Source organism: Daphnia pulicaria, chromosome 8 (assembly GCF_021234035.1).
Source record: "Daphnia pulicaria isolate SC F1-1A chromosome 8, SC_F0-13Bv2, whole genome shotgun sequence".
NCBI classification, from domain to species: domain Eukaryota; kingdom Metazoa; phylum Arthropoda; class Branchiopoda; order Diplostraca; family Daphniidae; genus Daphnia; species Daphnia pulicaria.
The window spans coordinates 7,914,468-7,930,298 of NC_060920.1; the positions used below are offsets into that span (position 1 = coordinate 7,914,468).

Sequence of the window (15,831 nt, forward strand, 5' to 3'; positions counted from 1 at the left end):
TTAAATGGACATCTACGGGGTTTTTTAGCGCTCCCGTGTTTGTTACACGCACCTGGCGCGCACATCTTTTTTATTTTATTTTATTTTCTTTCCAACTTGACGAGATGAACTATCCACGTCATTTCGGCTACTGTCTGTCCCTGTTTTTATTTTGTATTCAAAAGGAAAATAGAAAAATTGAAAATCTTTTCTTTTTTTCTGGCGACGACGACGGCCAGTGGAAATCAAAAGCGGCGCCAACACTGGAAAACACTTTTCTCCGGATTCATTTCGCTTGTCGAATGTATTTCTATTTTTTACATCCAAGCGTGAATTTTCAAAAAATCTTTTTTTATTTTGTCGTGGTGATTTGATAAAAAGGAGAGGCGACGACCGGGTGATGTCGACGCACTCGGAGCGCGCGCGCGCGCGCGCAAAGTTTAAAATTTTGAAAAAAGATAAAAAAGGTGGTTGGTGGTGGTGGTGGCTGGGATGATGACGCCAGTGTCTCGTAATGAGTTTGGCCCGAGTCTCTCTCTCTCTTCTCTTCCTCTATGCCTAATATCTCCTCCTTTGGCTGCCTTCTTCTTATGATTATAGTAATCGAAGGCGTTTCAAAGGCGGAGTCATCTTTTCTATGTGTGTCGACGGGAGATATAGTACGTGCAACAGTGGGTTGCTGTTACGATATATGTCTAGAGTGTGTAGAGTGTATATAGTTGTTGTTGTTGTTGTGTAAAGTGAAAAATCTAAAAGAAAAAAAGGGAAAAGGCTCCCTCTGGTGGTGTTGACCGCAAGACCCCCGTTTCTTTTTCCTCTCGGTCAGTTGTTGTGTAAAAAAGACCCTCGGGCACCCGCCACAAAAACCCGAACGAAAATTGAACAAGTCAAAGCTATACTACTACTATAGAAAGAAGAAAACCCCCCTCCGACGCACATGTACAAGAGCTATAAGAGAGAGAGTCTGGTTTGCTGGACTTTTTGCTGCGCTGCTGCTGCTGGTCAAGGGGAGAAAAATAAAATATATTAAAGATATACACACAGCAGCAGCAGAAATCTTTTAAAAAGAAGAAGAAAAAGAAGAAGAAGGGAAAACCTCATCTGTTGATTCGTCGCACGTTCCCTTTAGAGCTTTTTTTTTCCTCCTCTTCTTATTCTTCTACACAACCGAAAAACATCATCAGCTTCCGAAAAAAAAGAAAAAATATAGAAGGTTGGCTCCGGGGTTTGTTCTCCTTCTTCTTCTTGCATATCGCCACACCCTTTGATGAGCGGTTGGTAGAGAGACGAATAAGAAAGAATAAGCTTACTCTCTAAGAAAAATGTTCGCGTTTTAGCGAACATATATGTTCGTAAAATGGCATCGGAACATATATGTTCGCAAATTTCGTGAAAATATTTTATCGTTTCAGGAGTGAAAAATAAAGTTCATTTAAAACTGCAGCAGTGTGAACAATAATATTCATTTCGTCAAGCATTCGTTTCTAAGATGCAAAAACCTTGGATCCAAGGTTAACGACCTGGATTAAGTTTTTCGGAATAATTCAAGGTCGTCTACAGGAAAAATTCAAGGTTTTCACGATGAACAATTCAAGGTCATCGGAAATAAAAGTTTTAAATAACAAAAATGTTACCGATACTGCATTGTTATGTTATCAAGATAATGATATAACAATGCATGCAATATTAATATTTGAATTCATAAACTTATTCTGATAGAATAGTAGACAGTAACATGCTATATTCATTGATTTAATTGTTTTTAGTACTATTGCATAAGGTTTAATTAAAAAACGATAAAAAATGAATTTACTCAAAGACATTGTATTTTCCCAGTTCCAACTTAATACATTGCTAACTAATTAGATACTTTAGAAAGTTTTAACACGAAATTTCTAATGGTGATTGAAGATTTTACGCTCCTAAGTTCTTTAGGAATATTTACAACTTCTTCCAAAAAACCAAAAACCATGTGCCACAGAGGCGGATATGAGCAATTAAACACAAAATAAGCCCCAAAAACATATCCCATGGTCTCTGACACGCAACCAACTCCAAATTTGACTGCATGCTCATCTAATTTAAGGTAGAATTGGTCCACTCCAAGTATAATCAGTCCTGGTTGTTTCATCCCACGGGATGCAGCGGCTACAATGGCAGAATTCAAATTTGTGTCCTCCTTTAAACAAGATTAGAAATAATTATTTAAGAGACATGGACAACTAAGCTGAAATGAAACCAAACCGGAAAAAATTGTATAAGTTGCAACTCCAGTTCTTCCCGTTGAGGGCGCGGTCCTTTTTTTCCTCTGCCCGGTGAAGCAGGTAGTAGGGAAACCAATGACGAGAAGCGTAATTCACAAGACGACCTTTACCCGTCTCGATATCAAACCAAGACTCCTATAAATGGAAAAATCGTTCGTATTTATACGTGCATTAACCTTACAAAGAAAACAAAATTACCCAGCCATTGCCAACAGCAGTTTTTGTCATTGTGAACTGACTTACAATTGCTCGAGCTAACGTGTCACAAATCTCTGGATCAGGATTTACCTCTCTGTAAAAAAAACATATGTATAATGTTCTACGATTTCATTATAATATGCCATGTCAAAAAGAAAACAGACATCACACATAAATATTTACCTTCCATAGTTTAAGTTTAAGAAGAGATAAGAACCAAAAACAGTATTCATTTTCTTAATATCCTTGTCATCCAGCTCTGACTGATTGTCTAATTTGTCGAGCAAAGCATCGGTGCCTGACCTTCCTTCGTTTCAATTATTTTTCTGAAGTCGTCAAATAAGCCCTAAAAATATGAAAGGAACAGCCAATGAAATACAAATCAGAAAATACCGAATGACATATTAATTGTAATTCATAAATGTTGTATAACCTTCTCCTTGGCTCCATCCGACGGAGAATTTTCGACACTTGGTGTTGGATGCGGCTCTGTTATATCACATTTTTTTTAACCCAGAAAGAAGGTTCCTCAGTGTTACTCACATAGACACTGAAAGAGAGTTCGTCTTCAACTTCAAATCCATCAGCCGTCTCCAAAATCAACAGAACTTTATCGACGAGACACTTCGACGAAGCTATCGATAGAATTCAACAATATTACTGGCAGTAAATAAATTTAAGAATGTGTTACATACCTGAGCATGTCATCCATAGACGAACACTCGCACAAACTCTTTTTACCAGTCATCATATAAGAAACACGACACAAGACCATTTTTGAAATGAAAACTATAAGAATGAAGCTCAACTGTGTGTGACAAGATTTTACTGGAATGAAATTCGGGGGAAATTCAATGTAGACAAAGGGGTGTTTTCAAGGTCTTGGAGCTATACTGCCGACGGGTAGGGGAAGATAATTTTTACAAATAAGGTAGGGAAATATATGACTCATATGTAGTGCAAACATTTGACAGCTTCGCGATGCATACCTTTGAAATAACGAATTTGAACATCTTGCTTTCAAGCGATTTTCTAACGCTGTAGCAATATGAGGGTTGTTTGCGGGTTTATTTCTTTGTTAACATTTGACTTTGCCTCTTTTGATTACAAAGGTTTACTGACGGCAGCGGCTATATGGAACTAAGGGAATATAGCATAAGGAAAAGAAAGAAAGATAAAGAAATATAAGAAGAAAGAAGAAAAAAAATAGACGCCCTTCATTTTTTTAATTTTTCGTGGTGGGATTGCGCAGGGTGGGAAGAGATTGCGCCAACATAGACAAAGTGTTTCGTCCATCCCATACAAAAACGCTCCTATAGTGTGAAATATATGTTCACACTTCATCAAATGTGAAATAAAACTTCACTTGCAATTTTTACGAAGACTTATATTCAAAAATTGTGAAAAATTTGTACACGATTTCATGAAATATATTTTCGATTTCGTGACGAAAATATATGTTCATAGTCCAGTGTGAACATTTTTCTAAGAGAGTATATGCGTCGTGACTCGATATGGAGTTTAATAACCGCTCCTTGTTTTTCTCTCTGTTGGCCTCTATTATATTGTATAGATAGTATACCGTTCCGGATATGATGAGCCTCTAATGAAAATCAACTTGTGTGTATTCTTTTTCTTATTTTTTTTTAGTTCAAATGAGTATCCGAAGAAAACCCAACGTTTTGTGTGTTTGTGTTTTTTGTCTGCTTTTTCCTTATATGCTAATCACGGCCTCATACATATTGATGTTTTTTTTACCTGCCATTTGTATTTATATTTTTTGTTGTTTGCTTTTTGTAAAAAAACAAAAATACAGAATTTTTTTACAGACTAAAAGGAGATCGATTTAAAAAAAAACACGGTGATTCGAATGGATATCACGCGCCGAAAACTTTGAACGCGTGAATCCGATTCACAAAAACGTAATATGTTAATTTCCCATTTTTCTTTCAGGTAAGATAAAACCTGTTGATGATGGATAGTCAACTCCCCGACGTTTAAAATCAAATCAAAACGGATGGAGAGAAAAAAATAAACTGTTTGGATTTTATAGAAATGAAATAGATTTATTGTGTTTTATGGCATTTCCTCCCCCTATTTCGTTCCTTGTGTATATTTTTTTGTTTCTTAATATTAAAAAAAAAATTGTCTTTTTGTTTCGTGAGAGATCAGTAAAAAGAAAAAAAAAGGCTGCAGAGATGATGGCACATAAATAACCGGCGTATAATATTTTCCTTAAATAAAAAGATTTAAAGAAAAATAAAAAAAAAAAAAAGAGAAAAGAAAATAGAGCCCTCGGTCGTCATTTGTTTCTTTTTTGATGGCTTCGATATAAATTGTACGACACGGACGCCCAGACGCTTATTTTATAGTTATACAGTCCGTGTGTGTGCTGTGTTGTTGTGTCTATGGGTCTTATAGACACGATGATGGAAATGCCCTTTTATATTCAAACCCCCTCGGCAGTGGTGACTATATCCTCTCGATAAGTTTCTTCTTCTTCCTTCTTCTTCTTCTTTACCTTTTTGTCCTCGTTTCGAATGTGTCAAGCCAACCCGCGCTCTCGTGTATACCTGCCCCATGTTTTATACCATCGCCCATCGGCAGCCAAACAGAACAGAACAGAACAAAAATATTAATAGAAACATCTATAAAAATAAAACAAGAAGAGAAATATTATATGCTGCGTGGGTTCAATGCGATAAAACACGGACCGAGTGGACAATACGACACGCAACCCAAACTCCCCGCTAAATTAGCCACAATGAAAAGATTATTTTTTATATTTATTTTGCGGTGGAAAAAAAATACAAAAAAATGTTTTTTATCGCGCTAAAAGAGATTGAGGACTACCCACTGATAACAAAACCCAAAAAGACAAACGTCGCACTTGATGATTGTTGTCCTATATACTCGGTTGATTTTTTTTTAGTTTTTCTTAGTTTTTGAAGCGGAGAGAATATGAGAGAGACTGGAGAAGAGTTGATTAGATTTTTTGTTTGTATTTTGTATACAAGTCGCGCGGGTTCTTACTATATACTATCGCGGCTGGTCGCGACGTCCAGTCCGGCAGACTGTCTGGCGCCACTCTCTTTCCAACGGTTTTCCACCGAGGGGGGAAACAAGAAGTAAGAGGGGCTGCTCCTGCCTGGCCTGGCCTGGCCCAGCAGAGTGAAAAGCTCTAGGAGAGGGTCAGGTGCCGAAAATGACGATACATACAAACCTCTGATCAACTTTGATGGGAATTAACCGGAATTAACAACCGCGCGCTACATAAAATTAATTTACGTTTTAGAGAATATTCTAAATGAATAATTTTGTTTTCGTTAAAACTAACCGGAATGATCTGGTTGGGAGTTTCTTCCTCACCTTATATCATACACCCACAGCGACAGCGACGACAAGATTCATAGCGTCGTCTGCTATAAGACACATATCGTACATTTTAGCTCTCATCTACAGTAAATTTTCAAATAAAAAAGTGATACCTGTATAGTGAGCTTAGGCTCAAATAAGAGATAAATTCCTAGTGCATCGATTGTGTGACTCTTTGGATACTTTCTGCCAACGTAATAATAATCTTCCCAACTGAAGGCCTACTCTGACAGACCCACTCATATTCTGCCTCAGGCAGAATTCATTGTTGTGGGTGAGCCAGAGAATACCTTGCTAGTCTACCTGGAACGTCCCCGTTAACTGGCATGCCAGACGACGAGGGAATGGATCTGGAAGGGACAGCAGGGGAGGTTAACGGTGGGGGGAAAAAATGCATGCACAGGAACTGTCAGAAGAAACTCACACAATTAGGCCCAGGTAACTACAAGTACTGCTCAATACAGTGCAAAAACATTTGCTCTCTTTTGCGATCAAGGGACAGATCAAACAGTAGCACTTCACAAAAGAGACAACGAACAGAAAGCGAAAGAGATTTTAGCAAAATGGCTCCAGAAGACTTTATTAGCATCATCCAAGAACTAGAAGCAGAAAATGTTGATCTAGCAGAAAAGTACAACAAGCTACAAACTGAAATGGACAAAATCCACATCCAAATCGGCAAAGGTACTCTTGATTGGATTTTTAAGAAAGACGAAACAGGGCAACAAGACAGCAAAACTCCGTTTGGGGCATCGAAACCAGCATCCTTCGCTGGAGCGGCCAAATCAGTAACGTTAATAGCTAAGCTGGACCCAGAATTAGATACCACCAATCTGGATGGTAAGTCAATGGATCAGTTTTTTAAAAGCAACGAACAATGGCCGACACTCCAACACTTCTCAAAGAGGAACAACCAAGCCCGCCTAGTTTTCAACAATGCAGCAGATGCCAAGAAGGCAGAACAGATCATAAAAGAAGACCCTAAACTAACCGGGACGGTAAAATCAATCGCAGAACAGAAATTTAATTACCCGGTTGTTGCCTTTGCCACCGGAACAAATGATTTAGAGGAACTTCAAACTGAAATCGAATACCGGAACGAGCTGTTGCGAGGTAACATAAGCAGCATCAAAATTCTGTCCAGAGAAAAGGGACATGTAAAAATTTATGTGACATCCAAGAAGACGCAAGTAGCAATCCTAAAAGCAGGTATAATCCATACCAATATCAATGGCTTCAAGAAACACAACATCAAAGAAATGGATCTCAACCGGGAAATAAGATCGTGTTTTAAGTGCCATAAGCTAGACCACATCTCTCCCAACTGCCCATCAAAGACAGAAGTCTGTGGAAAGTGCGCAGAGAAAACACACAAAACAAAAGAATGTGAGCATCTGGACAGTAAGTTCAAGTGTGTTAACTGTAAAAATGGTAAGCATAAATCAGATGACCCAAAATGCCCGGAGCGGATTAAGGCAGTAGATAGGCTCAAAAAACTCTTATCATAAATGACAGAAAAACCTAACAACTCAAATAATCTAAAATGCATACAAATTAACCTACAACATTCCAAAACGGCATCACTACACTTTTTTAAAATTCTTGTAGACCTACGTATAGACATTACCCTTATCCAAGAACCCTATGCGTGTATTAATATTTTTAATAATGAATTGCATGTCCCTTCGGTTCCCGATATCTATATCGTCCATCAAAACCTTGATAGGAAAGATCATGCCTATGGAGCCATAATCCTAACTAAGCGAACGATTATGGTGGAAACAGTCCCAAACCCGGTAAGCAATGAATGCATAGGTATTAAAATAAATGTTGATGAGCCAATCTTTATCTTTTCAATCTACTGCAGGCCATCAAATAGAAAATTGGACGCAGTAATGAACATTTTTAATAATCCTAATTTTAATCATTTCAAAACAACAATAATAGGTATGGATGCCAATGCAAGAAATAAGCTCTGGGGAAGTAGTCGCACAGACAAGAAGGGAGTAGAACTTGAACACCTCATTATTAAAAATAACTTGAATATTGCTAACGTCCCAAATTCCAAACTAGAATATATTCCCTTAAAAATTTCTAAAGTGGATGTCACACTTTATGGAGACAAGGTAAAAATTTCGGGGTGGAAATTCTTGAACACTGTAACCCTCTCCGACCACCCATACATACACTTTGAACTTATGGTTGGCCGACCAAACCGACAATCAAAAGAACGAAAGGTACCAAAATTGAGCAACATAGATAAAAGTAAATTAAGATCAACATTGGATAGTGAGCTGTGTAATCTAAATGTAAATTGGGATGGTTTGCAAAGCGAAGCAGACCTAGATGGCATCGTTAATAATATAACGTCAATTATAGGTAATAGTGCAATTAAATCGGAACTGCCAAGAAACAAACAGAGCAAAAGCGAACTAGATTTTTGGACACCGGAACTGGATAAACTGAAGGCGGAGATGCGCACTGCAACGGCCAAGTATGAAAAATTTCTCAAAGCCAATAACATCAAGGAGAGGAAACGTACCAGTAAAGAGTGTTCACCGCAAGAAACAAATTTCCGCTCAGCCAAACGGATGTATCAAAAAGTGCTAAGAAAAAGCAAAGGAAAAGCGTTCGAGAACTTTTGCACTATAAACATGAATAAGGACTTATTTAAGAGCCTAAGAATCTTGTCCAATAGCCAGAACACCAGCCAAGTGCCCACGGAACTTGTTGTGGATGGAAGGTCTATGACGGAAGAAGAAGAGATAATCAAAGAGCTAGGTAACAGCTTTTTTCCTGCCCCAAAACCAATTGGCCCAGAGCAGGAAGAAATTATCAACACGTATGCAAGCTACAAGAAAGCAAGCGCAAATGAAGTACAACCAACCATTACAAGTGAAGAAGTAGAAGCAGCAGTCTTCGCACTAAACGCAAGCTCGTCTCCGGGCACAGATGGGATCTCAATCTCAATTATACAAGAGGTATATTCATTACTAGCTGATACCCTCCGGATCTTATACAATAAGTGCTTAGACCTCAAATACTATCCTAAGCAATAGAAGGACGCGAAGGTAACTATACTTAAAAAACCCAATAAAGAGTCATATAAAAATGTTAAAAGCTTCCGACCTATTAGTGTTCTGAATTCCCTTGGTAAAATATTTGAGAAAATTATTTACAATAGGCTAACATGGATGTCGGTGACAGAGAAATGGTTTGGAGAGAGTCAGCATGGATTTCGACAAGGAAGGTCAACAGTGAGTGCCATGCATTCTCTGGTAAGCACAATCGAAACAAACCGTGAAAGCAGAGGTTACACAGCAGCGGTTTTTCTGGACATAAGCGGGGCGTTTGATGGGGCTTGGCCGGCAGCGATACTGGCAGCACTGACCAAAAGGAAGTGCCCACTCTATCTCATTGACATAATCGCAAGCCTGCTCAAGGATCGGACCGCGATAATCAAAACAAATCAGGGACTTTACAAATGCTCAATACAAATAGGGTGCCCACAGGGCGGAGTCCTATCTCCATTCTTGTGGATCATCCTGGCGGAAGAGCTCATAAGTAGTCGTATCCTTTCCCCTATAAAATAATTGGCTATGCGGACGATATTGCTATCGTCTGCTGGCTCAAAGTTATTGATATTGCCATAAGCAATTTACAGCTAATAGCTAACGACACAGTGGCAAAATGTGATCGCTATCTATTAGATATAAACGCACTCAAAACAATTCTCATGATTTTCTCAAACAAAAGAACAATAGAGCCATGTAACTTTAAAATCAAAGAAAACATTATCTCACCCTCTGCGACTTCCAAGTTTGTCGGTTTCGAATTAGATACCAAACTCAGTTGGAAGTCACATATTGAGGAAAAATGTCGGGCAACCCAAAGACAAATCCACATTCTGAGGAGATGTTTAAGGCGCACCTGGGGTTTAGACACAAAAAAACTGGTCACTCTCTACAAAACTATTATTGTACCCAAACTCCTTTATGGATGCTCAGTGTGGTGTCGTGTTATTCTAATCAAATCATACAAGACCAAATTGCAAACTGTTCAAAGATCGATGCTCAAATGCATCACACGATCGCTAAAAAATGTGCCCTTAAATTCCCTTCTAATTATTTCAAATTTCTTACCTATCGAGCTAAAAATCCTTGAATTTTCTGTCAATTATTATCTTTCTCATAAACATGTCGAATTTTCTCCCTCCTCTGCCGCAACTATTGGTGCGGTACTGCATAAACAAAAACTCGATCAAACAATGGACAGCACGCGAAAATTCCACTCGCGAAGTCACCCACCATGGGAGCTGAGCAAACTGAACTACAGATCAGAAGATGAATCTACACTTCCACCAGAAGAAAACGGCCTGGCCATCTACACTAAAAGCCACAAATCTACAGCAGGAGTCGGACTTGGGATTGTCTGTTGTGCATCAAAGGTAGTCGTCCAAACCGCACAAGAGAAGTTAGCCGCAAACACAACTGAAAACCAGGCGGAAATCCTAGGCCTGCTAGCTGCACTACAATATGCTGCTGCAAATAAGAGCAACTATACTAGCTGCAATATTTTTTGCAAATCTGTCCCTGCCCTCAAGGACTGCACTAAAAATGAAAAACTGAACGAAGCAGCAATCACCTGTAGAAAGCTATGCTACGACAATCGGGACCACATTCATCTCAATCTAGTCGCTAAAGAAGCAGAAGGTATTGACCTCGCAAAAGAAGCAGCAAAAGCTGTCCTCGATCTTGGCTCTCAAGTAACTAAAGATCAACCCTGGTCAATAGAACTTCTCAAAGATAAGATCAAGACGGAAATTCAAAAGCTGTGGAGTGACGAGTGGGCCGGCAGCAAAACAGGAACACACACAAGAAGATTTTTCCCGCGACCATCGGACGCCAGCTGCCTAAATGGAAGCTACATACATCAGGAAATAACCCAAGTCCTCACGGGGCACTGCAGACTAAATCACCATCTCCATCTCATCAAAACAATCTCATCACCGCAGTGTGAGTGCGGCCATGGCGACGAAACAGTAGAACATTTTCTGTTCCACTGTGCACGATACGCAAGTCAAAGATCACACCTCATCCAGGCGTGCTCAAGCAGCAAAAAAACGTTTCCACCATCGCTAGAGGACATCCCAAAGTTCCGGCACATATGGAAAGAGTTTAAAGACTTCATCCTGAAGACCGAAAGGTTAAAATAAAAATATGTAGTACCGCCCAAAGTCTCAGATCGCAACAAACATAAAGCCCATCACAAATCTTAACTTCTCTCTCTTCGCAACATTTTTAATCTTCTCAGCTCGCAACAAACATAAAGCCCACCACGAATATTAGTCTTACCCATCACTAGCGAATCAAACAAATGCCCTCCAAGCCATTGCCTTTTCCAGCTCGTCTGCTCTCGTTCTGCCCTCGCTCTCTTCCTTCTCTCTTCTCCGTCTTCATGCCGGTCTTACCTTCTCCCTGTCACTCGTCAATGCGCAAAACCTATACGATATCTCTTAAATGATTTCTTGCTCCTTCTTTGTGACTTCAAAACCTCTGTACCAACGTGCTGTTTTATTCTGCTCCCGTATAGTTTTAAACTGATTGTATAGCTTTGTAATAATTTTATATGTTAATCACAACGACACATGAGCACTGTAACTGTATGGTCTGAGCTAAGGCAACACTCAAAACTGAGTAGGCCTTTCAATAAAAAAAAATAAAAAAAAAAAAAAAAAATACACCCACAGCCTCCCTTACTTTCTTATGTTATAAGAAGGGGGGGGGCTATCTCTCCAGCGCGCGCCAGGTTTGAAATTGTATATCTCTGGCGACTTTTCTCTCTCTTTTTTCTTTCCTTTCCAAACGAGACTCTCGCACTTGTAGCGCGAGCGCTACTATACATACAGACACACGTGTCAGTCCATCTCGAATGTCAGCTTTGCACACAGAGAAAAAAAACCTTTTTTATTTTTTTCGCCCTCGACTTGTTCTCGGTTTCTGTGTCGACATGTTTTACAAGTGGCAGAAAAGAGAAAAAGAAGAGTCCGAAAAAAAAAACAGAAAAACAAAAGAACATCCATAGGCGTCTGTATAGGAAAAGAGATGAGGCCACAGACCGCGTCTATAACAAATGATTTTTAATTGCGTCTTCTTATTTGTTCAACGGGTTCTCTCTAGCTCTCTTATACACCGAGTAGAAGAGATGGAAAAAATAGGGGTATACCCAAATCTTTATTTTATCTTTTCTCTCCTTCTCTCTCTCTGAAAAAGTCTATTTATATATATAAAAATGGAGGGAAAAAGAGAGAGAGAGGCTCAAAAAGATATGGTATAGAAATGAGATGTAGCACAGTCTAAGAAGAAGAAGAAGGAGAAGGAGAAGAAGAAGGAGAGCCTCATCATCACAACACGACCAAGAGTTGCGCAGCTGCACAGCCCCGGGCTAGCTCGCCGTCGTAAATCAAACCGCAGAGAAGAAGAAAAAACTATAGAAAATGAACCCTACGAAAGGAAAGAAAAAAAGGAGGAATATAGACACGGGTTGTGGTGTGTGTGTGTGTAGAGTAGAGAGAGAAATAATAATCATCACACTTTTTCTTTTCTTCCCACTTTTTTTTGGGTGTAAAATAGAATCTAACGTGATGGAGACTGGTGAACGCGGGCAACAATCATAGGCCTTGCTGCACACCAATAGCCAGTTTTCTCCATTGTATTTAACACTTCTATATGGTCATTGTTTTTTTAAATATTATTCAAGCGCTAATCTTCCATTTGTTTTTCTTTAAATCAGTGGCGAGATATTTTATAAGGAAAATTTAGTCCCGACAGGAGGAGAACGTGAATGATACTCTGGGGGTCTATACATATATCTAGTGGTTTATATTCAACACTTATAGACTTGTGTTTACCTGTTGAGGGTTTCCTGGTAATCCAATGACTCAGCGTTGTATGGGATATACCCCGCCGATCATCTATCATACGCTTTTATGTGTAAGCGTAATTTATGTAAAACTGCGTTTAGAAATTCAAATCGAAGCGTGTGTAACAGTTTTGCTAATGCATCATACTGCATCATTTGACCGGTGACAAGTTGATGAACATCTGATATAATATCAAGATGTTGATTTTATATTAAAATGTCTAGACTCTAGAGGAAAATTCTGTTGAAGCCGTTATTTTTAAAAGACAAATTTTGATTGAAGTCGCTTGACAGGCTTTGTAGGATTGCTATATACTGTTACGTGTCCTTTGGGTTGGGAAATGCATTACGTACGTGAAGTCGGCAACCCATTCGTGAGTTAACTCATGACATTTCTGTTTCAGCTTGATTTTTATCTGGGGAGGTTGCAAATATTCAACTTCACATTTCTGAACGTTGATTTTTCATCAAGAGAAGAACATTGCAGGTGCGATCAATTGGCTTTGAATTCCGATTGTTCTCACCCAATAATTGATTTCATGTTAGGTTTTAACTAGACAGGATACTCACTTACGGACACTGATATAATAATTGCATTTGTAAACTTACACAAGATTTTGGATCTATTACGTCAATCGTACTTGATTTAAATAATGTCATCATGGTCTGTTAATTGAGATGTCAGTCGCATGTGAATGACTCAAGAATTATTCTGGCACAATAGTTTGTACCAAAGAACACCTGCTAACCATTAATAAAGAACAGCAGGGATATGAAGATGATCAGTGATCAGCATTGATCAGTCAATGGTACATGAGGTAAACTGTAATCAACTTGCAACTGCGTTTGGTTTGGGGAATCGCATTCTAAAATCAATATACGTATTCTCGTCAGACTGTCATCTTCAATAATCATTTGTTAAAACAATTTCAATATATCCAATAAAATTAATCGGACGCATGTTTTACTGATTTTTTACTGAAAATAATTTGTCATTCACTTGGTCATTTCTACCCTTAGTTTTATTTGCTACAATTTAATTGACATTTTCATTTGAATCACTAATTTTAGGTGAGAGTCCCAAATTTCAAAATGAACTTTATTCTGCATACTCAGATCAAGGGATCTAATAAGAGAAATGTCAGTTTTTCTTACATTATCATGGCTTAACACGGTATGAATTGTGACGGTTATCACTCTCCGAAGTTTAACGAATATTCTAAATAAAGATTATACAATTTTTTTGAATTTATAGCTTTACTATTTCTCTGATGAAAATATTGTAAATGATGAATAAGTGGTGTAAGACATTTAGGTCAGCCTACCCAACGAATTCATTGTTGAACATATAAGTGAAAAATCTCATCAGTTCAAATTAGTAAACGTAATTGATAAATTCACTGGTGTACACATCCAGAATAAAAACTAAATTCGATACGCATTCCCGATGGTAAGATTATAATTAAGCGATACACGATTGATTCAGTTCGGTAAAAAAAACTCGAATTCATGACTCGAACTGCAATCAACAATAATATGTAGCTTATAGTTCTTTTTCCCTTTTGAAAATGATTATAAAACATGTCAAGCGTTTCATACGATAATACTAATATGCGACTCAATCAGTCAGAAATGCAGATTATTGCATGTGCGGCTCACCGTTCGCACGCTTCAGGCTTATGGGGCACACACCGGGCATTATTCAACTTGAAACTTGAATATCATTTTCGTCAGTCGGTATATTTTATTTCTCAATAACGAACAATGCCGGGATACTAGAAATGGGGCGGTAACAGTTGATAAGATTTATATTAGAATTTGGTTAATGGTTCGAATTACTTTGCAACCAATTACTTTGCAACCAAGATAGATTTTGTCAGTCTACATGACCAAAAATATCGCACTGAAATGAATTATTTTATCGACAAATTAAAGTCTGTACAAGACGTTTTCGAAATATTCCTATGGCAGAATCATTCAACTTATAAGATAGTGCAAAGTGGTTGAGTGAAACTTGATGAATGAAGATAAAGCTTCCACTTTTGAGAGTGAACAGCCAAATTGTTCATTTTATATTAAATTCACTAAAGAAAAATAATCTTGAAACTTGAATCCACGCAGCTGTTATTAAAAATAAATTTTGAATAAAGTGACTTGATAAGTTTCGTAGATTTGCCATACTGTTACGTGTCCTATAGATTGGGAAATGCATTATACGTGAAGGCTACCCCCTTCGTCAAATCGTCAATTAACTCATGATATTTCTGTTTTAACTTAATTTTTATCCGTGGTGGTTGTTAATATTCAACTTCACATTAATGAACGTTGATTTTAATCAAGAGATGAACATTGCAGCTGAGATTAATTGGCTTTAATTGCCAATTGCTTACTTAAAAATTATATATCATTCACATGGTCATTTCTACCCTTAGTTTTATTCGCAACAATTTAATTGATTGGCCTATTTTCATTTGAAACACTAATGCGCACTAATGTTAGGGGAAAGTTAATATAATTTCTAAAAATGAATTTTTTTCTGCATAAGCAGATGAAGGGATCTAATTGGAGCTATATCAGTTTTCATACACATGCATATTATAACAGTGTATAAATTGCGTAGGGGAGCACGCTCTAAAGTTTGGTTAGTTGTATGGACATAAGTTATGGTTGGATATCCCAAATACAATTGTTGAACACTCAATTTTCGGTTCTTTTAATTTTAGATTGTTACCCATCAATTCAATTGATAGTCCAACAATTGAAGTTTTTCTCAGTGTAATACCAGAATTTAAATTAAGTATGGTACGTGATCTTGATGGTAAAATTACATTGATTAAATCCACGATTGATTCAGTTCGATAAAAGGAATTAAAATTCATGATTCGAACTGTAGTCAACCTTATTATATAGTTTACAGTTCCCTTTCCCTTTTGCAAATAATTACAACACGTCAAGCGTTTAATGAAATAATACTAATAACTGCGACCCAATCAGTCAAAATGCAAAATATTGCATGTAAGGCTTACCGTCCACACGCTCAAGGCCTATTCTGGCCTATTGGGCACACAACGAGCATTATTCGACATGGAATTTA

At 37.9% G+C, this 15,831-nt stretch overlaps 3 protein-coding genes across 4 annotated transcripts; 2 read left to right on the forward strand and 1 right to left on the reverse strand.

The window, feature by feature from the left end:
- Positions 1-1,820: 1,820 nt before the first annotated feature.
- LOC124311530 lies at positions 1,821-3,932 on the reverse strand. 2 transcript variants are annotated; one of them, XR_006909833.1, is made up of 6 exons: positions 3,137-3,932; positions 2,875-3,076; positions 2,625-2,787; positions 2,442-2,535; positions 2,224-2,378; positions 1,821-2,158 (listed from the first exon to the last, which is right to left on the reverse strand). XR_006909833.1 is itself a non-coding variant. In XM_046776060.1 (5 exons), the coding sequence occupies exons 2-5, from the start codon at positions 2,672-2,674 to the stop codon at positions 2,143-2,145; spliced, it is 315 nt and encodes a 104-aa protein (XP_046632016.1). In that variant the 5' UTR covers positions 2,675-2,787; positions 2,875-3,121; the 3' UTR covers positions 1,821-2,142. The 2 variants fall into 2 exon arrangements, 1 of the variants encoding a protein (XP_046632016.1); XM_046776060.1 differs by lacking the exon at positions 3,137-3,932 and having other exon boundaries at positions 2,875-3,121.
- Positions 3,933-6,379: 2,447 nt separating this feature from the next.
- On the forward strand, positions 6,380-9,364 carry LOC124311924. Its single transcript, XM_046776291.1, has 3 exons — positions 6,380-7,025; positions 8,196-8,797; positions 9,001-9,364. Exons 1-3 carry the CDS (start codon positions 6,380-6,382, stop codon positions 9,118-9,120), a joined length of 1,368 nt encoding a protein of 455 aa, XP_046632247.1. The 3' UTR covers positions 9,121-9,364.
- A 719-nt stretch (positions 9,365-10,083) lies between these two features.
- Positions 10,084-11,031, forward strand: LOC124311925. Its single transcript, XM_046776292.1, has one exon. It carries the CDS (start codon positions 10,084-10,086, stop codon positions 11,029-11,031), a length of 948 nt encoding a protein of 315 aa, XP_046632248.1.
- The last annotated feature ends 4,800 nt before the right edge of the window (positions 11,032-15,831 follow it).